The sequence below is a fragment of the Zalophus californianus genome, chromosome 9 (assembly GCF_009762305.2).
Source record: "Zalophus californianus isolate mZalCal1 chromosome 9, mZalCal1.pri.v2, whole genome shotgun sequence".
Taxonomy (NCBI): Eukaryota; Metazoa; Chordata; class Mammalia; order Carnivora; family Otariidae; genus Zalophus; species Zalophus californianus.
In genome coordinates, this window is record NC_045603.1 from 97,294,129 (window position 1) to 97,316,703 (window position 22,575).

The window sequence follows — 22,575 nt, forward strand, 5'->3', positions numbered from 1 at the left end:
TATTGTGACATATTAGTCACCAGTAGTATGAAGAAGCGTTTTGCTCAAGGTAGACTAACACTTGTGAATTATGTGGTATGTTCTATTTTAGAAAAGGGTGAATCTTTACATTTTGGTTTCTTGCATGTTTGAGTGACTCCCTCTCTCTCTTTCTCTAGATCTATATGTTTGTGAGCTCTACACCCAATGTGGGGCTCAAACTCACAACCTCAAGATCAAAAGTGGCATGCTCTACTGATTGAGCCAGTCAGGTGCCCCTCAGTGACTATATTTTTATGCTGCTCCATATCTCCCTTCTTAATCCAAAGTACTCAGAGAATGAATGCAAGTGCTTCTCCCTGTCTTAAGGCGAAAACAAAACAAACGCAGGCTTATTGATCAGTTTTTTCTTTTAATTTAAAAATTACATAAGCAAAACCCATATGAACACTAATTATAGATATAGTAGAAAATGAGGTAAATTATCTTCAAGCTCACATCTTTGGTGTATATCCACTTGTGTGTGTGTGTCTACTCAAATATATACATACACATAAGTATATATTTTAAAAAGCAATTACATGATTATGTTATACAAATTGTTTTGTTTTGTTCTTAAAGATTTTATTTATTTGAAAAAGAGAGACACAGCGAGAGAAGGAACAAAAGCAGGGACAGAGGGAGAGGGAGAAGCAGGCTTCCCGCTGAGCAGGGAGCCAGATGCTGGGCTCGATCCCAGGACCCTGGGATCATGACCTGAGCCGAAGGCAAAAACTTAACGACTGAGCCACCCAGGTGCCCCTATATTATACAAACTTTTTAAACATGATTTTTCTCACTGGAATATATTCAGATATATGAAAAAATTTGGTTCTTTTAAAACAATGTACACCTATTGCAAAATATCTAAATGGTAAAGAAGATATAAAAAGAAAATCAACTCTTCATTATATAGACATACCATTACTTATTTAACAGTTACCCTGTTATGGTTATTTAAGCAAATTTTCTCATTTTCTACAGTTACAAATAATGCAGCAAATATCTTGCATATACCAAATAATTTCTTGAGCTTTTATTTTTTCTAAATTTCCAGGAAAAGAGGGTCTAATCCTTCCCTAGCTTTCCCATTTTCAGTACTACCTCTCTACCCTGCCCCCCAAATTCCACATACATACAAATATGTCAAAAATGATTGACAAATGAAACATAACAAAACATCTAACACGTAGCAGGAAGCATTTGATGCCAAATTATCCATGTGTGGGAAAACAAGTTAATATTTCAAAGAGGGGGAAAATACAGCTTTAAATCTGGATAGTGGAAGGGTAGGGTGAAAGAAAAGGCTCAATTGCGCTTCACTTCCTTTACGTTTAAGGATTTTTTTTCATATATACATGTTTGTGATATAGATAGATCACAACCAACCAATTGACCTTTCTGCTTTCTATTTACATAAAGGAAATGCCATCTATTTTCTTTTTTATTTGAATATAGTTGCACACAATGTTATGTTAGTTTCAGGTGTACAACCGTAGTGATTGGACAAGTTTATCCATTATGCTATGTTCATCACAAATGTAGCTACCATCTGTCCCCATACATCTCTATTACAGTAAGTTTAAGGATGGTTTTTAATTCTGACAGTTCAGGGCAATGGAATAGAAGTTAAGAGTTGGGTCTTTGGAGTTACTTCAATTTGTTAGTTTAAGTGCTGACTTTGCTACTTACTAATCATGTGAAGTTAGACACCGTCATAATCTCTAAGTCAGTTTTCTCATCTGTAAAATAGGTCTTGTAATAGCAGTACTTTATGGGATTGCTAGAAGAATTAAATGTGATAACACATGCAGAGTTCTTAGCTTAATGCCTGGCACACTGTGAATATAATGTAATTTTATACATGTATAACTTAAATTATCATATATTTAGCCAGAAGATAAAAAACTTTACTATCTGAATGTGAAATGTAGTCATCAAGCTGTAAGCTTGAATATAGTCTTTTTTTTTTGAGCAATTCAAGTATTTCATGGATGATATTTTTTGCTTTCATATTATTTTATATGATAGAAAGTAGAATAGTTTGAGAAACGTTTAACAGGTCAGAGGATGAAATAGATAAGAATTTCCAGAGGAATAATGTGACTGGAGGAGGAAAAGTAGAGGTGGGCTCCCTGGTGGCATTTTCTGTCTCTGGATGGGGGTTATTCTGGAAAGGGCAGAGAATAACATTCTTTACTGTGTGTCACTCAGGATAACATATGTTACAAGATCGTCAAGTGAACTGAACGAGAAGTCATGTTTCGCATCCTTTGTATACTGTACAGTTTAAAAAGTATTTTCACATAAATTATCTCATGTGGTCCTTGCAACAGCCCTAGTGGGTAGTCAGGGCGACCATCAAGGTCCCCTCCTCGCTATGATTCCACAGAAAAGGGGCCTTGCACAAGTTTATACAGAGTTTAGTCTAGAGTTTTCCCGGTTACATGCTCCTTTATCTCTTTACACATCCACTCCTTCAACAAGCATTTACTGAACTACAGGATGATGTCAGGATAACAGATTAACTCCGTCCCAACGCCATAACCCTTTATACACTCTCTCCGGGGGAACGGGAAACCCATCAAAGACGTTCCGGAGAAAACCCCTCGGGGCTGTAGTGTATAGGACACCCCAGAATGCGCGTGTGAAATCGCGGCGGACAGTGTCGGCCGTGACCCGGGAACCGTCCCGGTAGCAGGGAGGCTTGCCGTCCCGCGCCGCCCGCCAGTGGCTCGCTGCCGGGCGGCCCGGGGGCTGCAGGTGAGCGAGCGGCGGCGCGTCCCCTGGTTGCGGGTCGCGCGGCTCTCCCGGCGCCGCGCCCCCCGGCGGCACGGCCTGCGGCTCAGCGCCGCCCGCTCCTCCTTAACCGGCGCGGGGAGGAGGCGGCGGCGGCGGCGGCGGCGGCGGCGGCGGCCGGGCGGGCGGGGGAGGGGGAGGGGCGCGGAGCGCGGCGCGGAGGCCGGGGAGGAGCCGGGGCCTGCAGCGGAGCCGAGCCGAGCCCGAGCCCGAGCCCGAGCCCTGACACTGTCCGTCCGCCTCCTTGCTCCCCGGGAGCCCGGACTGGCCGGAGCCCGAGAGGTGGCAGCGCCGGGGGCCTCACGCGCCGAAGCGAGCGGACCGGACGGGACTGGACTAGAGGAGGCGCTGCCGCCACAGTAGCCGGGGACGGGAGTCGGGAGCCGCGGCCTCCCGGACCCTGCTGCCCAGGCCAGCTCAGGGAGAGCGGAGAGTAGGAAAACCCCACCCTCGGGGGCACCCCCGGAGCGGAGGCGGGAGCGGGGACGGGAGCAGCCTCTCTCGCCGCTGGAGAGGAGACCCTTACCACTCGGGCGAGGGGAAGAGGAGACCCCCGCAGGGGAGAGTCTCTCCTAGAGGCGAGGAAAACCCCCATCCTGGCCCGGGAATAGAGCTCCAGAAGTAGAAAGGGGTGATCTTACTAAAGGAAGCAGACAGAGTGAGACCGCCCCAGCGTGCCTCCACCCCTCCAAACGCACACTCTGAGCAGTTCAGGACTTTTTGAGGCCAAGAGAAAGGGGGAAATGCCTATGGAGTAGGCGCCCTCCATCCTATCCAGTACTCACAGGGGAGAGGAGTCCTTACATTCAGAAGCAGAGGACACTCCAGGGAAAGAAGAGGAGTCGGCTTTCAGCCTTTCAGGAGAGGGGAAGAACTCTCCTCTCAACTTCCTTGTACCTAGACAGTGGAACAGGGCAGAGTCCCTCCGCTCAGATCTCCAGCAGACAGAAAGAGCCCTCCACTCCCGAAAGATCCAGTTTGGGGGGGAGGGGGACTCCCCCAAGGGGGAGGAGACAACTCCTGGTTGGGAGAGGCTCCTCCCCTCCTCCCCAGGGTTACAGGCAGGGTGTGGGGGGTGTGCCACCTTCCCCAGGTAGGACCTCCTTCTCCTCCTCCCCCCCCCTTCTCCCCCCAACGCTCCTCATCCTCAGGGGACCCAGTTCCCCACCCCAGCTTGGGATGCTCAGCCAAGTACAGGAAGAGCCACTGAGGATGAGACTCTTCATCCGCCTTTGAAGAGGGGAGTCCCTCCAACCCCAAACTCCAGTACCAGGTGGTTCCCTCCCTTTGCTGGGGGAACCTTGGAGACAGGTTAGTGCTTTCTTTCACCTTCTCTGTCCTCTTTAGGTACTAGTGGGTGTAGGGGCTGAGATGGTGGCTCTTGGGTTTCATCACTGGGGAAGGTAGAGTAGTAACTCAGAGAATCCTCTGGGGAATGTGCTCTGAGGAAGCTCCTGGATTCAAACTTAATATCTTGCTGCAGAAGCTCTGAGAAATGGGTTTCTTGGTGTTTGGGGACTAGATGGCTGGGATTCATTTGAAGACCCTAGGGACATGTATGTTTTCATGCTGAGGGCAAGGGAATATCAGCGAACGCCTGCATTTTCAGAACTCCATCCATACTGTGTAATAATGATGGGACACATCCCAACCAGACTCCCATAGTGTTCTCCATTCTTGGGCTTTTTTACTTCACTAAAATCATCGTGGCATTTCATGGCCTAGACTTGTCTAGGGCTTCTAATGATCTTACCTTTTCTTACCTTGTAAGCCTGTGTCAGCTTAATGTCCACCAGAGCTGTTCTCTCCAACCCACTGTGATTACTGTCTCCTTGACAAGAAAATCAGTCTGTCCCCACTCACCCTTCCTCAGACACCAGGAGGCCTCCTCTCGAGGCATACCCATTCCTGGATGGAAGCATGGCTCTATCAAAATCCAAAGGGAAAATGGAGATCCCACCTGTCCCAAGGCAAGAAGAAAGGGTGTAGGGGAAGGCTAACTCCTGGGTTGAAGTGCTTCCTTAATGCTGGCCCGGTACCACTGCCCTCATGCCCTACACAGCTCCTGTCCACAGCTCCTGTCCTTCACGGACAGTTCCTCAGGAAAAAGCAGATCCTAGATAGGAAGAGAGGGGTGTTGCTGCTCAGCCTCCTTCCAGTCTTCCATCGAAATAAGTTGACCCCCCTCCCCCACTCCCACTGGGAGATTTGACCGGTGATGAATTTTCTTTCAGAAAAGCACCTAATGGTTTCATCTTTTCCCTTCCCGTTTCTTGTTCAGTTCTGTGTCTCTGGAATCTTGTATTTAAGCTTTCTTTCGTGAGATATGGAGCAGGAATCCTCAAAGCCCAGAATCGTCAGAAAAGGCAAGAAATAGGTGCCCGGAAATCCTTCTAGCTGAGGCCGGGCTGTATGTGTTTAAGCAGTGTGTCTTTCCACCTGGGATCACCAGCTGGGGGCCTGCCTTACCGCCTTGCCATTAGTACATTCCTCATCTGTGTGCACCTCACAGCAAAACCAAGTGGGAGGCTTCATCTTTCGTGGGTTTTTATGTTTCCTTCTTCTTTCTCTGTCTGGGCCATGGTGGGCTGCCTGAGTCCCTACGTACGTCCACTTGGTCCTGGAAACTACCTGTTAGTGGTGGTATGTGAGGCAGGGTTATGATCCCGGTCTGCACACTGTGCTGGAGAGTGGCATGCATCTGTTTCTTAATTCAGGTGAATGTGGCTTATCTCTGTTTTGAGTGGGTTTGTGTGTGGAGACAGTTACATCTGTGCTTTTCAGACTAAGCCTCCAGTTACCCAGAATCCTATGTTTCTGGTAGGCCTCTAGAAGCAGGTGCCCCTGCACAAGGACCTGGAGAGAGTGCTGGTAAGGCTGCCCTGCTTGGAGGAAGGGCTTGGCCTGCCCTGGCCAGTGGGAACCCTCACGAATGGCTGCATGAAAGTCACTTCTTGTGGCAGGGCAGCTCAGTGTCAGGCTGGGGCCACTTCTTCTAGAACTAGCAAGAGAGTTTCATTTCTGGTATCTCTGGTCTCAAAAGCATGAGGATCCTTGGCTCTTACCTCTAGAACTCCCTCCCCCACTTTGTGAAAAGAGCTGACTCTGGTGTAATAGCAACCCATTTCTCCCAAAGTACTTTCCCAGATGGTGGAATGCAACTTGTTGAGTGGCTCAGAGTGAACTGTATCACAGTGGCTCCAGGTGGACCCCCCACCACACAGTGTAACCGACCCTGCTGGGACGGAGTTTCCCTAATTCTCCTTGCCTCTGTGGAATCCGCTAGAAGCAGATGGCTGTTGGGTTGGATTAAGTATGGCTGTTGGGTTGGAAAACTGTGCTGTTTTCCAGATCATGTCTTATGACTAGACCTGGTCCCTGCTGAAAAATAAGAGATGATATCCCCTCGTTCCTTCATCTTTGGCATCTACTTGGTCCTGGCATTGGTCAGTAGTGGGGTGACATTATCCCCAAAGTAAAAGTTGGAGATTCTGACATCCTGAAAGCTATTGCAGACTCAGTTCAGGTTTTGTGACGTACACCATTGCAGGCTTGCTGTTTCCAGTCTGACCTCTGTGGTCTGCTTTCTCATTTCTAATATTCTCTGTTTTTCCCCATTCAAAAATAATAATAGCTGCACTTACCTAAGGCTTACTAAACACCTTAAAAATATTAACTCAAGGCAATCCTCACAACAACCCTGTGCAGGTACAGTTATCATCTGTATTTTATAGATGAAGAAACTACAACACAGAGAGGTTAAGTAACTTGCCCGAGCTTGCACAGCCAGTAAGTAGTGGAGCCAGGATTGAAACCCAGGCGGCCTGACTGGTGATTGGTAATGTGGTAAACTTAACCACTGCTCTATTAGTTTTGGCATTCTTTTCAAAGCAGGAAGTTATCACTCCTTAGTACCTGACCTTGGCACCATACAGAGAACAATTCCTGGCCTTTCAAATAAAGTGGGAAGAAAACCGTGCCTGTTATTTTGGATCTTACACATCTCATCCAGGATCAGTCTTCCACTCCAACAGAATGTCTTTCTGTTTTTCTCCGCCTTTCTCCCAGTACTATAGTCTTCATTAGACGTCCTGTGGATGTGATGGAGCCTGCCCTTTGGCTGCCTTTCCCAGTTTCTATGGGTATTTCCTTTCAGTCTTCCAGCACGCAGAGAAGAATGTGGCCTGACTCAGGTTCTGCCCAAGCCCAGTGGCACGAGGCCCACCTGGAGGGAGATGTCTGGGTAACTAGGTTGGTTGGACTGAGAAATGGAAGTACCTCTTGTTTGCCTTTCTAATAATAGCCCTGGACATTAGCCTCGTGCCATTATTTTGGGGAGCATGGAATGTGTGGCAGCCACGAGCTCATTAAGCTTCATTCACTTCCCTCCGGGGATGAAGCTTTGGCAGTGTTTATGACTTCATCCCTTTTATTGAAGGGGGAAACTGAGGCATCAAGACTTCAGGGAGCAGGGGTTGGCTAGGGACACTTAGTGAGTCAGTGTCAAGGTTGGGAATAGAACTGAGGGACCTCATCTCTGAGGTTCTATGCACTGGGCTGCCCTTCAAGAATGGGGAAGTGACGGGGGTGAGGAAGTGGGGTAAAGGGAGAAGGGTGCCAAAAAATCAGAAGGACCTTCTGCAGCAAGCTTCTTGTAGCTGATAAGATGAGGATGTATTTTGAGTGCCGGGCGGTATCTGGAGGGCTGACTGGGAGGGTGCTGAAGAAAGGTTAACTTTAAGCTCTCCTAACCTGGTGCTGGGGTAAGGAGAGGGAAGAGCATAGAACAACTAGCAAAGGCTGAGAGTGCTTCTCTTTCCGGAATTCACAGCAATTGGCACGTGCCAGATGGGTTCTGTAAACCACTTGAAATCTACTCTCATGTCCCTGTCCAGTGTTGGGAGACTTTCAGATGAAGTGTCCACGGAAGGCTTCTGTGTTCTTAAGATGAGGTTTCCTAGGCACCTTTAGCAGGAGATAATAGGGAATTCTTTATAGACCTCCCCTTCTGGGGAGGACCCAGGAGAACCCTGGTCACTGAGAACCTGCTTATTGTCAAGTTACTTTTCGGCTGGGATAACCCAGCTATAGGACCAATTATTGCCCAAAGCCCCCTGCTTTCTTTACCCCAGGTGCTGTGGCATTTTGACTTTGGCTGTGCTAGGAGGTCTGAGGCTTCTTGGAATGATTAAATGGCCCTATTAGCTTCCAAGTTTCCATGATATTATAACGCAAGATGGTTGTGGTGGGCTGTAAAGGAGGGTGGTGGGGAGAAAAGCTAAGGATAAAGGGGAAACCCCTTCATGATGCTATTTATAAACATAGCTTTTTTTTTTTTTTTTTTCCTTTCTCCTGTCAAGCAAGCAATTCTTGGGTTTCGATTGGGTCTCATGCTGCTCAGGCCCTGAGGCACGAAGGTGTTTCCCTTCAGCCTTGTGGAGTGGGTGTGTTGCTGGCGAGGAGGACCGTGCAGGGTACATGTGTGTACATGCCAAGATTGTGTGGGTGGGGACCTGGGGGGAGAGGCACATGAGTGAGAATGCTGACCCTTAGGAGAAAGGGTAAATCTCAAGGGGAGGAGAGTCCCCGCTACAGGAGACAGAGTGAGCTGACAGCCTGCAAAATGTGTTGGCAGTCAGGAGAGAGGGGTAGGCAGTCATAGCTGGGATTGAGCTTTTAACTGCAAAGGATGTGGATTTGTGTGTAGTTGAATCCATAACGTTTGTGCATATTATCTGGGTGCGGATTTAGGAATGACATCCGCGATGTGTTTCTGTCCAGGATTCTGCATTCTGAGGCATGCTAGCCCTGGCTGCTCCCGAGAAATGCCCTGGTGGGACGGTCAGCGGGGGTTCGAGAGGGAAATACTGGCTGGACGCTCCCGGCTGAGCAGGCACAAACCTGCCAAGCAGTGAGTGCTTAGGGGGTTGCCGGCATGGGCTCTCAGGGAGCGCCAAATGGCTACCAAGCGCTTCCTGCCAGCCCTTCTAGACCCTGCAATAACAGAGAGCACCGGGCGTTCCTCACCTTCCCCCACCAACACGTCACTCTGGCTACACCTCTCTGCCAGCAAGAGCGCCCAGGCTGTGTGGGTGGTAGCAGGGTGTGCAAACATCAGGCGTGGGCGGTTTGGCAGCGCCAGGAGTTTGCATGGAGGGGCAGCGAGCCTGCGTGCCTGGCTGGGAAGGAAGGAGAGAGGAGGAGGGCGGGAGAAGGGGAGCCAGCTCTTAGCCCCAGAGTGGCTATTTTTAGCCAGGCTATCTGATTGTTACCGGTGTGCACACAGCTGGGTGTCGTGTCGCCGTGTCGTCCCCCGCCCCCGCCGCTCAGTGAAGCCCAGCGGGCCGAGAGGTGGGAGGTCCTTGCCGAGGACTTCTTCCTGGTGTTGGTGTCTGTGGGCGGGAGCTTGCCAGGGGTAGCTTTAAAGGTGTGAGGGCAGCTGTAACTCAGGATCTGTTACCTCTGTGTGTGACTTTGTGCTCTGCTGGTAATGTACATGTATCTCATTGTGATCTCTGGGTATGGGGGCCACTGTTGATGTGTGTGTCTTGCGTCTGTCCTTTGCTGGTTGTCATTTGTAATTTATGCTTAGGGTGAATCGAATATGCCTCACGTGCACATATATGGGATAAAAAGGGTGTGTGCTCAAATACATCTAATATGAAACATCTGTAAAAGTGTTGGTGTGTGCTTCATTAGTGTATATTTGTGTTTACTCAGACTGTTTTTCTTTACATGTTCACTTGTGCTGTCTGTCTGTGGATGTTGTATGTAAATAAAACAAGTGTCACATAATTGGAGAGTAGACTTTGGCTGATTTTACCTGGTATATTAAGTTTTTAAAAAAATTATATAGTTTAAAATATTATGTGGTAGGGCTTTAACTAAGGAGGATTGAGGGAATAGCTCAGTTGGCCGGGGGGGGGGGGGGGGGGGGGGGGGCGTTGACTTCTCTTTTAGTCCTGACTGAAGGGAGAGTCCTGTTGCCTATGTTGTACATTGAGATGTAGGGTAAGTACCCATCTGTCACCTGGTAGATGATTGGTGATATATTGTTTGGGGGCTTTGGGAACACTTGGTTGAGGGCTGTCCTGTGACAGTCTCCAGTGGGAATTATAATGGGAAGAAACTCTACTTCCCTTAAAGCACTAAGATTTGAATATTATTTGCCACTGGTAACCGGCTATAACACTCATCTGTTCTATTTTCCTCTCCCCTTTGTTCTCTTCTCTGCAGAACCCAGAAGTACCATGGCTTCTGACCTAGAGAGTAGCCTCACCTCCATAGACTGGCTCCCCCAGCTGACCCTTCGAGCTACCATTGAGAAGCTTGGGAGTGCCTCTCAGGCCGGGCCTCCAGGTGGCAGCCGCAAGTGTCCCCCAGGCTCACCCACAGATCCAAATGCCACCCTGAGCAAAGATGAGGCAGCTGTGCACCAGGATGGCAAGCCACGGTACAGCTATGCCACCCTCATCACCTATGCCATCAACTCCTCTCCAGCCAAGAAGATGACCCTTAGTGAGATTTACCGCTGGATCTGTGATAACTTCCCCTATTACAAGAATGCTGGCATTGGCTGGAAGGTGGGACGGCTTCTATAACCTGTGCTTGTTTTTAGCCGTTGACAGCCTTTTTCTCTACTCTTGTTTCTTCCTATAACCTGGTCTAGTTCACTCTGACCTGTTTCAGAGATGTGTGAACTTAAAATCTTATATCTCCCATCCCCTACTCTTTTTCAGAGTTGAACAACTTTCATAAGGTATTATCAGGGAAACTTCAGTGATATCGAGCCACTAAGTGTAGTTATGAGGATGGCAGGATGCTGTTGTTCATCATACCCTCTTACCTTCTGAGTCCTCAAAAAGGAGATTCATTCATTTCACAAATACTTATTGCCACTCTACTATGTTCAAGTCACTGTGCAAGGCATGGCATTGCCTCTTCCTACCTAGAGGTAGGAGTCTCATCAGATTTCCAAAGCTTCATTGCACATAGTCCTCATCTTTTGAAAAATTGTATACCAATAATAATAATAATAATAATAATAATAATAGTAATAATAATAATAAGGTCCTTCACCAACAGCTCATCCACCAAGCAAGTAGATAGAGGATAAGTTGTTTGGCTGGCAATAAAGGAAGAAGGAAACTCCTCTGCCAAGCAAAGAAGGAAGACTGATGTCCTCCATCTTTTGGAGCAGCAACCCATTGGCCAATTGTTGACTAGGAATGGGGATTTAATGTAGTTCTTTCGCTCTGTAAATCACCAGTTGATACACAAACCAGATGATGAGCTGGAGACTACTAGAAGCCTTCAGCTTTTCCTTCATGAATATGTCCCTGCTAACTATCACAACCCCCAACCTCATCCAACATACATATGCAACATTATTTCTTTCCTCCAAATGTAACATTCCCGTGGGCTGTTGAGAAAACAAAGGTGAATTTGTGCCTTTGCTTTGCTCCTAATTTGTATTTTGTTTTTATTTATATAAATAGTCTTAAAGTATTATTCTTTTATGGGAGATCTGATTAAATTGAGACACTGCGCAGATGTGATTTTGAGGTATTTATATGCCTGTTGTCAGCTGGGTGGAAAGATTGGGAAACTATATAACCAGAAAGATTATATAGTTGGTTTTTTTGTATATACAAGAAGAACCTGGTAGTCAAATTTATAGGCATTACCTCCCATCATTTTAATTTCTGCATTTTCTGATCTCAGTGCTCTTGCTATCTGCTAGGTAAGTTCCTCCATCAGTATAGTTAAGAGGTACTAAGTTTGCCTGACACTTGAACTTTATTGTATGTTATGTTCTTTTGTGTCCCTCTGTGCCCTATTGGAAAATTTTCTGCTTTACACAATGCTCAAACCTAACTTGCTCTTCTGCTTCCCTAGAATTCAATTCGGCACAACCTTTCTCTCAACAAGTGTTTCCGGAAGGTGCCTAGACCTCGGGATGACCCTGGGAAGGTGAGACGCTCCTGTAAGCACTGAGAGGGGGAGCAGGAAGGAGAGGGGAGTAGTTGACAGCCTAGAGTCCTGTGGCTGTTTTAATTACCCAGAAGAGGAAATCATGTTAATTAGAGAAGCAGCTTTATTTTTTCTCAAAGGAAGAGCTTGGCTATCACGCTTGTGGGCCCCCACTAGTATGAGTGACTAAGAAAGATTGTGAAATCTTTTTTTTTTTTTAAATAGAATTATTTATGGTAGAGTTGACTTTCATGCCCCCTTTCTTATGTGTGACACTCTTTCTAGATGTGAAAGGTAGGCTAAATAACCTTTGTAGGAACTTTTCTGTACAAAAATCCTATGACTTTTATCTTCAAAAGGGAAAAGAGATAAATCAATTTCTTCATTCGATAGATGTGGACGCTGGAGTTCAGGAGAGAGCCTCGCCTCAGATCACACAGAAGGGGAGGGTTGTGTCTGGGCATTTCCAGCTCTTTGAAGTAGATACCAGAACAATCGAGACCTCTGTTTGGACCACAGGTCATACCTCTGACATACTCATTGAACTTTTAGGACAAATTTACTCCTCAAAAATAGCCAGTACCCTCAGGATTCTGTGTGATTCTCCAGTTATTTTTCTTTTTTTTTTTTAAGATTTTATTTCTTTATTTGAGAGAGAGAGAATGAGAGCCAGAAAGCACGAGAGGGAAGAGGGTCAGAGGGAGAAGCAGACTCCCCGCCGAGCAGGGAGCCCGATGTGGGACTCGATCCCGGGACTCCAGGATCATGACCTGAGCCGAAGGCAGTTGCCCAACCAACTGAGCCACCCAGGCGCCCTCCAGTTATTTTTCTTAATATAACTTTTTTTTTTTTGGTGAAAATCCTCCCAAATATCTACTTTTCCAGAGGTGGGAATTTCCATATATAATGATTTTGTTTTCTATGGGGATGGGTTCTCCTTCCAGGGCTCTTATTGGACAATTGACACCTGCCCTGACATCTCCCGAAAGAGAAGACACCCTCCAGATGATGATGTAAGTCCCCACTTCATGGGGAGATGCCATTTCTGAGGCAGCTGCTCAGGCCACATCCTGTCCTGTAGTTTTGGTCCTTTCCTGTGTTTGGGGCAAAGGATGAGGTGAAACCATGGGTCTCGGGAGGATGTTTAGTTTCTGCTTCTAGATTTCTGTTCTTTTACAACCCTCAGCTATCCCAAGACTCACCAGAACAGGAGGCAAGCAAGAGCCCACGGGGAGGCGTTCCAGGGGGTGGAGAAGCCTCACTACCTTCCGAGGGGAATCCTCAGATGTCCCTTCAAAGCCCCACATCTATTACCAGCTACAGCCAGGTGAGCAGTAGAGGTGTCAGGGTGCACAGGGACAGACGGACGGACAGGTGGGTGGGTGGCTGAACAGATTCATAGATCTGCCAGTTCAGAATTCTGTATTGAGTACCTGTGATGTAGTAGGCAGATACATTGGGAAAGAAGGGGAAAGCAGAAGAGGGAAGCTGAGAGAGAGACATAACAGAACTTTGAGAAGGATCAGAGGGAAGAAAAGTGGTGAGAAGAGAAGGGGAGCCAAAAAGGTTATGAGAACGGAAGGTGGACAGAGTGTGGGAAAAAGGCTCGAGGTACATCCCCATAGGAATAAATGAGACAGATGGGGGGAGATGATGTTCACTCACTGACAAGTTAAGAGAGGATGAAGACAAGCCAGAGAGCTTGGTGAGCATGAAAGGGCTGTGTTCCTGATTTAGCACATGGATCGAGTCTCTCTCTTACCTCTCTCTTACTCCTTTTTGCAGGGCACGGGATCTGTGGATGGGGGAGTGGTGGCAGGAGGGGTTCCAAGCCGAGAAAGCGCCGAGGGTCCTCCTCCCCTGTATAACACCAACCATGACTTCAAATTCTCCTACTCAGAGATCAATTTTCAGGATCTAAGCTGGTCCTTTCGCAACCTCTACAAATCCATGCTGGAGAAATCCTCTTCCTCCTCTCAGCATGGTGAGCCTGCGGTTGGGGTGGGGGCACGAACGTCCTTATACTCCTGAAAGGGTGGTAACATTCTCTTCTCTCCCTTCTGTCTTGTTTTTCACATGAGGAGAGGTTGATCACTGGTCAGGGGAAGCATCTCAGATACCAAAATTGTTTGGAGTCAAGCTCTTCTGGCTTAGTTCTGAAGGACAGCCGTTTCGAGAGGCAGGCTGGGTTATTAGCTTCAGAAAGTGAGTTGGAGGGATCCCCCTTCCAGAACTAAGGGCAGTGACTTGATGGCTGCAAGCAGGTCATTTAGAGGCTGGCCACTAGGGGACAGCAGTGTTTCCTTTCCCTCAGAATCTGCTTCGTTGTGAGACATAAAATTTAATTTTTTAGCATTTTTACATTTATGTTGATTTTTATTTAAAAAAAGGATGTATTTATTTATTTGAAAGAGAGAGCGAGCAGGTGGGAGGGGGCAGAGAGGGAGGGGCAGAGGGAGAGAATCTTCAAAAAGACACCCCACGAAGAGCAGAGCCTACCTCGGGGCTCGATCTCACCACCCTGAGATCATGAGATCATGACCTGAGCTGAAATCAAGAGTCAGATGCTCAACCAACTAAGCCACCCAGATGCCCCGTGTTGATTTTTATTAGAAGAAAATCTCAAACAGATGGAAAAATAGAGAAAATAGTATAATAAACCCTCAGGTTTCCAACTTTTAAGACGGCCCAATTTTAACAGGTACCAATATTCTGTTCAGCTCGTTTCATTTACCACCCACTTTTTTTTTTTTTAATTGGAGTAATTTAATGCAATTCCCAGGAATGTCATCCCACCTATAGATACTACTTCAATGTGCAGTCTTAATGATAAAGACTTGGTTATCCACTGCCATTATTACTCTTAACACATTTAATAATACTTCCTTAATATCAGTTTATATTTTGTCCATACTCAAATTTCCCGAATTACTGTGTGAGATAATCTAAAGTTCTTATTGGAAGGCTCCTTAAGAGATCATCTGGTCCAGCCCTCTGCAACTCCTGTTTGTTTCTGTTGTTAAAGAAATTAGAGGTGGGGGTCGACTTCGGGTGGGGCATCAGAGCCTCTTCGGTGTAGCCACCTTGTACAGGCCACGGGATGAATGGGATGATGAAAAATGATTAGAAGCCACCTTTCGGAAAATTTATATTAACTGCCATGGATTTCTTCTTTTATATCTCGGGGGATTTAGATCTGGAGTTATGCTCCAAGATGGTAGCCTTTGCTTGACGAATGAATCCAAGTTGGGATTGGTTGATCAGAAGTGGGGAGCAGGCAGGGGCTCTCAGAGACAAAATGAAAAATCAGATTGAATGAGGATTCAGGTGTTCACTCAAGTTTAATGCCTACCTAGCCTCAGTCTCTAGCTCTTCCCTGCCCAGTGTGTGTGAGAAATTCATCCATCCTTACTCTATGCCTCACCCAACTCCATTTGTTGGTAGTGAATCCAAGAAGGTGGTAACAGCAGAAGAGTGTAGACACAGTAAGCAAAGAGAGTAGGTGCCCAGTGGCTTTATTTTATTTGTAATTTACCTTTTATTTATTTATTTGAGAGAGAGAGAGCATGAGCAGGGGAGAGAGAGAGAAGCAGGCTCCCTGCTGAGCAGGGAGCCCAACGTGGGGCTGGATCCCAGCACCCTGGGATCATGACCAGAGCCGAAGGCAGATGCCCAGCCAACTGAGCCACCCAGGCGCCCCTGTAATTTACTTTTTAAACTTCCCTTGATAATCTGACTGCTTTTGACACTGTGATTCCAGGCCTACCCCCAGATCCCTGAGGAATAGCATAAAAAGGTACATGCTGACCTTTTTGCTAAAATTTGAGCAGTTGCCCCACTGTCAAGGCCCTCCATCTGTCTGTTGTATCTACAGAGGTGGGGGAGTCTTGGGGGGCGGAGGGAGCCGAGAGGATCCTTGCCTTCTCAGAACACCCTTACCCTTTGAAGTCTGGGTCTTTTCCCCCCAAAGCCTCCCAACTCAACCCTGCCGAAGTCCTGTTTAGTGAAAAATGCATTGGGGTGTCCAGTAAGGTCAGTCGGTTAAGGGTATGACTCTTGGTTTTCTGCTCAGGTCATGATCTTAGGGCCCTGGAGTGGAGCCCGGTGCTGGGCTTCATGCTCATCGCAGAGTCTGCTTGAGGATTCGCTCTGCTCCTCCCCTTGCTCGCCATGCTCTCTCTCTCTCAAATAAATAAATATATCAAGGAAGGAAGGAGGAGGGGAGGGGAAGGAAGGAGGGAAGGAGGGAGGGAAGGAAGGAAGGAAGAAAGAAAAGAAAGAAAGAAAAAGAAAAAGAAAAGAAAGAAATGCATTGCCCAATTCACTTGGCTGCCTCCTCCTGCCCTGCAGGCTTCTCCTCTCTCCTGGGGGACATGCCGCCCTCTAACAACTACTACATGTACCAGCAGCCGCCGCCGCCGCCCCAGCAGCCGCCGCCCCCCCAGCAGCCGCCGCCCCAGCAGCCGCCGCCGCAGCCGGCCCCCGCCCAGGGCCCCTCCGCTGTAGGGGGTGCGCCTCCACTGCACACCCCAAGCCCGGATGGTTGTACCCCAGCCGGGGGGAAGCCGGCTGGGGCCGAAGGCTATGGGCCTCCCTCGGTGATGGCCATGCACCCACCCCCACTGCAGCATGGAGGCTACCACCCACATCAGCACCATCCCCACCCCCACCCTGCCCAGCAGCCGCCGCCGCCACCACCGCCGCCGCCGCCGCCACCGCCGCCGCCGCCGCCGCCGCCGCCGACTCAGCAGCAGGCGCAGGGCCAGGCTCCTATCAACAGTACTGGCTTCGGTGAGTAAGGAGGGCGCACTGACCCGCTTGTTCTGACTGGGGCCTGGAGATGCAGTTGGTTAGGCAGTTAACAGTGGGCGTCTAGCCTCAGCGCGCCCAGCAGAGCTCCTCTGAACCAGCGGAAGTTGCTCCTTAGAGCTCTGTGTTATGGAATTCTTGGACCACCTGCCGTTGCTTTACATATTCTCCTGCCTAGGAGCTAGGCTGCCTCTCTCTAAAGCATCCATAGCTTTACTAGTCCTCCATCTCCCGGGAGGGAGATTTTAAGATTATCCTGGTAATGTAATTGATAAGCTTGCACTTAGTCGGCTGTCAGTTGGCTGCCGGTTTACATTTCACCCCCTTTTTATTATCCACTCTCCCCACCTCTTTATAGCCTTTCCTCCTGACTGGTGCTCCAATATCGACTCCTTAAAGGAAAGCTTTAAGATGGTGAATCGCCTCAACTGGTCCAGCATTGAGCAGTCACAGTTCTCAGGTGAGTGATGAGAGGAAGATGACCCCAAAGAAAAGGAGGACATTGTGAGTGGGAAGCCCAATAGAAACCAGCACCAGAAGGGGTTGGCTCGGTGAAGTTTGAGGATGGAGGATTCCACGGTTTTCCCTCCATATTTCACAAGGTGGATGATGCCGATGTTATTGTCAGATTAATTTTAATTAACTTTGCCTTAACTCACTCAAAATATGACCGTGTTTTATCCTACCCTGTTCTGTCCCTGAGTGAGAAGGCTCTCAGGAATTCAGAAACGACCGCTACTTTGTAGTTCTGTTACCATTTACTGGCTAAGCCACTCACTCCCTTTGAAATTTTGTTTTCTTTGCCAGCAAGATGGAAATTGTAATAAGAATTTAGGAAGGGACCAACAGAAGAAGAGTTTGAACACGTAGAGCTCTAGGAGATGTCAGTTGTTATTGGCAATGAATCTAGTCAGTGATGTTGATTTATGATGTGGTGGGAGCAGTGAGATGGGGGTAGAGACTGTAGGGGCTTCGGGACCCCTGCAAAGGGTAGCACTTCTTGCTTCTCTGTTTGTAGAACTGATGGAGAGTCTGCGACAGGCAGAGCAGAAGAACTGGAGCCTCGACCAGCATCACATTGCCAATCTGTGTGACTCTCTCAACCACTTCCTTACCCAGACTGGTCACGTGCCCCCCCAAGGGGGCTCCCACCGGCCACCAGCCTCTGCCCGTATTGCTGACTCCTGTGCCCTTACCAGTGGTAAACAAGAGCCAGCCATGAACCAAGGTAGTGAACCAAGCAAGTTGCCAAGGAGGTGGAGGCTCTCGTGAGAAGAGAGGGGGAGGAAAGGGCAGAAGAGAGCTGAGAAAAGTCATCTGATGAGCAGTGACCCAGACTGAGCCGCGGGACTGGTTTGTCTGCTACGTTGGCTGAACATCTAGTGTATCAGTCAAGTCCTATACTGAAAAACTGTATGAGTCCCTTTTCCACCTTAATTTGGGAGATCAAAAATCCTTATGAAAAGGGAGGAGAAAGTGCCCATTCCAGATGTGTGTCGCAGTCACCCCTACCTGGATCATGTCAGATGGGGTTGTGATTCTCTACGGTTACACTATCTTTTAAACCAGTGAAATGAGAGAGATTCAATGATTATGTTTCTGTATTAGTCATCCTTCGACTAGCCATGATATTTCACAATTCTAGGGACCAGTAGGGTCTCTTTTTGCCCTAAGTGGTGAGGACTGATAGTTTCTGCTGAAGCTACAGAAGAGAGCAAGGAAGGGAGGCGACATTAAGGGGAGAAAGAGTATTTCTTTTCCCCTCTATATTGGGCCCCACCTCATTGAGTAGAATGAGGTATACTCAAGTAACTCTTATCTTGCTTTGGCAGTGAACTCTTATGTGCACCCACAAGCCCCCCACCTCTACCCTGGCCCATCACCAATGTACCCAATCCCCACCCAGGACTCAGCAGGATACAATCGCCCAGGTAAGAGCCCGGAAGCTTGTTTCTCCAACAACCCAATACTCTCTCCCCTGACAAGTTGTTTTTGCTTTCCTCTGGCTCTGAGCCTACTTTCTCTTCCCTTCTGCTTGCCCCTGCTGGGAGTGCGTGAACCTTCATGGTTCCTAAGGCTGGAGGGTGGGCCCCTTGCCAGGGAGGTACATGTCATAGGAGACTAAAGAAGGCTGATTTACTTTGAGCATAACTTGTGCCTGCAATAATAAAAGGGAGTAAAAGCAGGGGTGCCTGAGTGGCTTAGTCGGTTGAATGTCTGACTTTGGCTCAGGTCATCTCGGGGTCCTGGGGTCAAGCCCCACATTGGGCTCTGCGCTCAGCGGGGAGTCTGCTTCTCTCACTCTCCCTCTGCCTCTCCCTCTGCTTGTGGTCTCTCTCTCTCTCTGTCTCCCTCAGATTGATAAATAAAATCTTTAAAAAAAAAAAAAAAGGAAGTAAGAGCATGCACAAGGATGTAGAACACTTATGTCCAGCTTTGGAATCTAGATGGAAGATATGCTCAGGCAGATACAATGAACATGTTATACAGACATACCTGCCTTGTGCCCATGTCTGCTTTCCTGTCACCTGACTCCTATATCAGGGGTCTGGGATTGAACTACCTCTGATGGGGGTGGGGGGAGTTGGAGGAAGACCCTAACTTGCCGTGGATAGTATAAAATGAACAGATCATTTGCTTTTAAATACATTTTAGAAAGATCGCCATTATTATCCTGCCTAACCACAAGTGTTTTGCATTTTTTGGGTGACATCAGACTCTTTGTCCATGTGTTCCTTATCCGTGTAATATATCTACAAATTTCTCTACTGTGATTTCATATAATAGTATGTTGTGTATGTTTTTTTCATTATTACATGGTCTTCGTAAGTATAATTCTTAGTGGCTGCATAGTGTTAAATCGCCATGCGACCTCTGTTTACTCTGGTTTATTTCCTGAGACCCCGCTGAAGTGGCGGCTAGCAACAAAAACAACCCTGGCCTCATACGGACCATGGTTTCACCAGCCCTTCCTCACGGTAGTATTTGGGGCTGAGCACTGCCTACCTAGAGCGGTAGAATAACTTCCCAACCGCTGCCCTTTTAATTTCTTTCTCTCTTCCTGACAGCACACCATATGGTCCCTCGGCCACCGGTTCCCCCTGCGGGCACCAACGAGGAGATCCCTGATGACTTCGACTGGGACTTGATCACTTAGGGCATCACGGAGCACAGCCCTGAGCCTGAGGCTGGGCAGCAAAGTCTGGCAGTGGGGCAAGAACGGCCCTGGCCCACCCCTTCCTCCTTGCTGTATATACTTATATAGCCTCTTTTTTTCTTGCTCTGTCAGAGAAGCCACCGCGAGATGCTGCCGAAGATAACCCCCCCTTTCCTGCCTCCTTCTTCCTCTTCCTTCTTGTTTTTTTCCGAATTCTTTTATTATTATTCTTATTACGGTATTATTATTATTATTGTTATTATTATTATTGGTTATATGCTGTCCCCAGTCTTCTGCCCCTCCTCCGTGGACCGTGTCCACCCCTTGCTAATTTAAAACCATCTGGTCGGAAGGTGAGGCCTTGATGGCAGCAGAAAAAGGTTTCAGACTTTGATTTACCTTTCTCCTTGAGAAACTCAATGCTAATCTCACCTTTGGGCCCTAAATTGTTTTCTGTTCCTGTCAGTTCAGTCCAGTACTAGAGAAGCCACATTCTCAAGTAAAAGGGATCTAAAACATTGCTTGGCAGCCATGAACTTGCAGGTTTTACTCAATGGTGCTAATTTTGTCCTCTGAGCTCTTCCTTGTCCCTTTATATCTTCAGTCCTTACTCTGCTGATGCTCACTCCCCATCTAGGGAAAGAGTGATGGTGGTGGTGCAGGAGGGTGACCATAAAATCCTAGTGGAATGAGACGTCTGGGTTGGGTGGAGTCAAGTACTGTAGAGGGGCGATGGAATATAAAACAGTTTCTATATGCTACTAGAAACTTCCATTGGCTTATTCCTTGCCCTTAGTCTATTGGAGATAGAGTTGGTCTTGGCCAGAACTCTGCTTCTGTGGTAGGGATGAGGGCACCTATTCAGCATAGGTTCAGCTTTTAGGAGATGGTTTCAACTTAACCCTTTTGAGTTTTTAAAGATAATTCTCTCTGGAAATTAACTGTGGCTCATATTTGTATTTACAAATTATCCTTCAGTCCCCCTTTCCCATTTGGCAAATATTATTTTGTTCTCCGTCAGTTGTTGGCTCAAATCTTCCTCCCCTTTTATCTTCTTCCCCTGTTTTATGGATCTCAAGAAAGAAAAAGAAGCCATTATCACTCTTTTAGTTTCATCACGTCCTAGGACAAGATGGGAACCTCTTTCCCACTGATCATAGCAGAACCAAACCTATAGCCTTGGTGGTAGGAGGGTGGGGGAAAGGGAAAAGGAGCTGGCATTCACATGGGTAGGGGATATTTCAGTTATTTAATTGTGTAGGCAAATGCTTCTCTCGGAATTCAGATCATTGGGGCTGAAGCTTGCCATTCGGCTTTCGAGGAGTGAAGGAAATTGGTAGACGGGAGTGAATAATCTAGAGAGGAGAGTTTACGAGGGCCAAGGGAGACCCCCCCCCCGAAAAAGGTACAGGGACAACTTCTCTCCTTTAAGGAGGAGTGGACATGAGTTACTGCTGCAAAGTACTTAGTGTATGTTTAATGTTAATTGTTGAATATTAGTTACGAGAGGGAAGAACAACTTACTTCTGTTTTTATTTCACTGGATGTTCACTCTCTGAAAGCTACAGGACAAATATGTAAGGCATGGACAAGGCCACTCTCCGTGATTTCTGCTTTTCGTTCGTATTCTTTTATTTACCCATGATTTCCAGGAGATCTAGCTTTCTGCTCTTCTGCTTTTCACCCCTTCCTTTCTTTGTAAGGGGGTTATATATGAGAGTTTGTTGAAGAAGGCTGAAGCAAAGGGGCAAGAAAGGGCGGTTAACTAAAGAGCACTTTATTTCTGTGAAGTTCTTTGTAAGAAATGGGGGTATGAGTGGCTTTGAGTCCCCCGTTGTTGGGCAGTCAGTGGGGTTGCAGTATGACATAATATTTCCCACTGGGGAAGGAAGACTTTCTCTTAGAGGGTGGCGAAATGCCTTTGCCCTGTGTCCCTAATTCTAGGCATCTCTTCCTGATTCCTACCAGTCAGGGTGCCTCCTACACACAGCTTTCCCTTTGTTCTCCCCAAGATTCCCCTCTTTACAAATGATCACTTCTCTTCTCTAAACCCCTTTTCTACTCAGATCCATACAGGATTTGCGAGGGTAGACTAAATTGTACATGTAAATGTCCCTTGTTTATAATTCATCTATGTCTTCTGAAAACTAGTCTCATGAAGACTCTGGTGGGCAGCCGGAGTAACTGAAGTTTGGGGCTAGGGCTGGAGATTGGCCATCAGGCCTCCTGGGATTTTAGCTCCCTTCCATTACACTCAGCCTTGCTAAATGGCACAGGACAAAGCTGACCCTCTTTGGGCCTCAGTTTCCCTTCCCCTCCATGAAATGGAAAGAATACTACTTTTTCTTGTTGGTCCAGCATTGCTGGGCTCGAAGTATAGTCATTGTCCTATTGGGTGATGTGTGCAAAGCTGCAGGAGGTCGCTGCCTACAAGAGGAAATGAGGGAGAAATAGGAGGAGAGGGACAGATGGAGCAGTTAACGTGGTATATAGATCCACTCATCCTTGCTTTCCTCTCTTCGACCCCCAGGTTTCTGGTTTGGTGAGTCCTTTGTACCACCCATAATGCTTTGCATTGGTGCAGGCTGGCAAGGGGGTGTATGATCTCACAAGTTGTTGTTGTGTTTTGCATGCTTTCTTAATAAAAAAAAAAAAAAAAGGAATGTTTTTGGTTTTATCTTACTGGGGCTGGTCTCAAATTTCTTTTTGCCAGGGTAGGAAGGCAGAAAAGGGGAAGCATTTGTCTTCAATTGGCCTTGTACCCCTTCCCTGCCTCCCACCCCTGGGTCCGACTAGTTGGTCTTGAAATTGTTTTGTAA

General features: G+C 47.4%; 1 protein-coding gene across 2 annotated transcripts; it reads left to right on the forward strand.

The window, feature by feature from the left end:
* Positions 1–2,950: 2,950 nt before the first annotated feature.
* Positions 2,951–22,416, forward strand: FOXJ2 (forkhead box J2). 2 transcript variants are annotated; one of them, XM_027594356.2, is made up of 11 exons: positions 2,951–4,128; positions 10,054–10,400; positions 11,716–11,790; positions 12,735–12,803; positions 12,977–13,117; positions 13,576–13,774; positions 16,141–16,581; positions 16,958–17,059; positions 17,618–17,827; positions 18,432–18,530; positions 19,668–22,416. In XM_027594356.2, the coding sequence occupies exons 2-11, from the start codon at positions 10,068–10,070 to the stop codon at positions 19,754–19,756; spliced, it is 1,758 nt and encodes a 585-aa protein (XP_027450157.1). In that variant the 5' UTR covers positions 2,951–4,128; positions 10,054–10,067; the 3' UTR covers positions 19,757–22,416. The 2 variants fall into 2 exon arrangements, with proteins under 2 accessions (XP_027450157.1, XP_027450158.1); XM_027594357.2 differs by lacking the exon at positions 2,951–4,128 and adding an exon at positions 9,735–9,828.
* Positions 22,417–22,575: the final 159 nt, after the last annotated feature.

Bases quoted from the DNA above. Each gene is read 5' to 3' on its own strand.
- FOXJ2 (XM_027594356.2), top strand. From the start codon at position 10,068: ATGGCTTCTGACCTAGAGAGTAGCCTCACCTCCATAGACTGGCTCCCC. The intron at 12,804-12,976 runs GTAAGTCCCCAC...TACAACCCTCAG, and splicing joins GACACCCTCCAGATGATGAT to CTATCCCAAGACTCACCAGA. The intron at 13,118-13,575 runs GTGAGCAGTAGA...TCCTTTTTGCAG, and splicing joins CTATTACCAGCTACAGCCAG to GGCACGGGATCTGTGGATGG.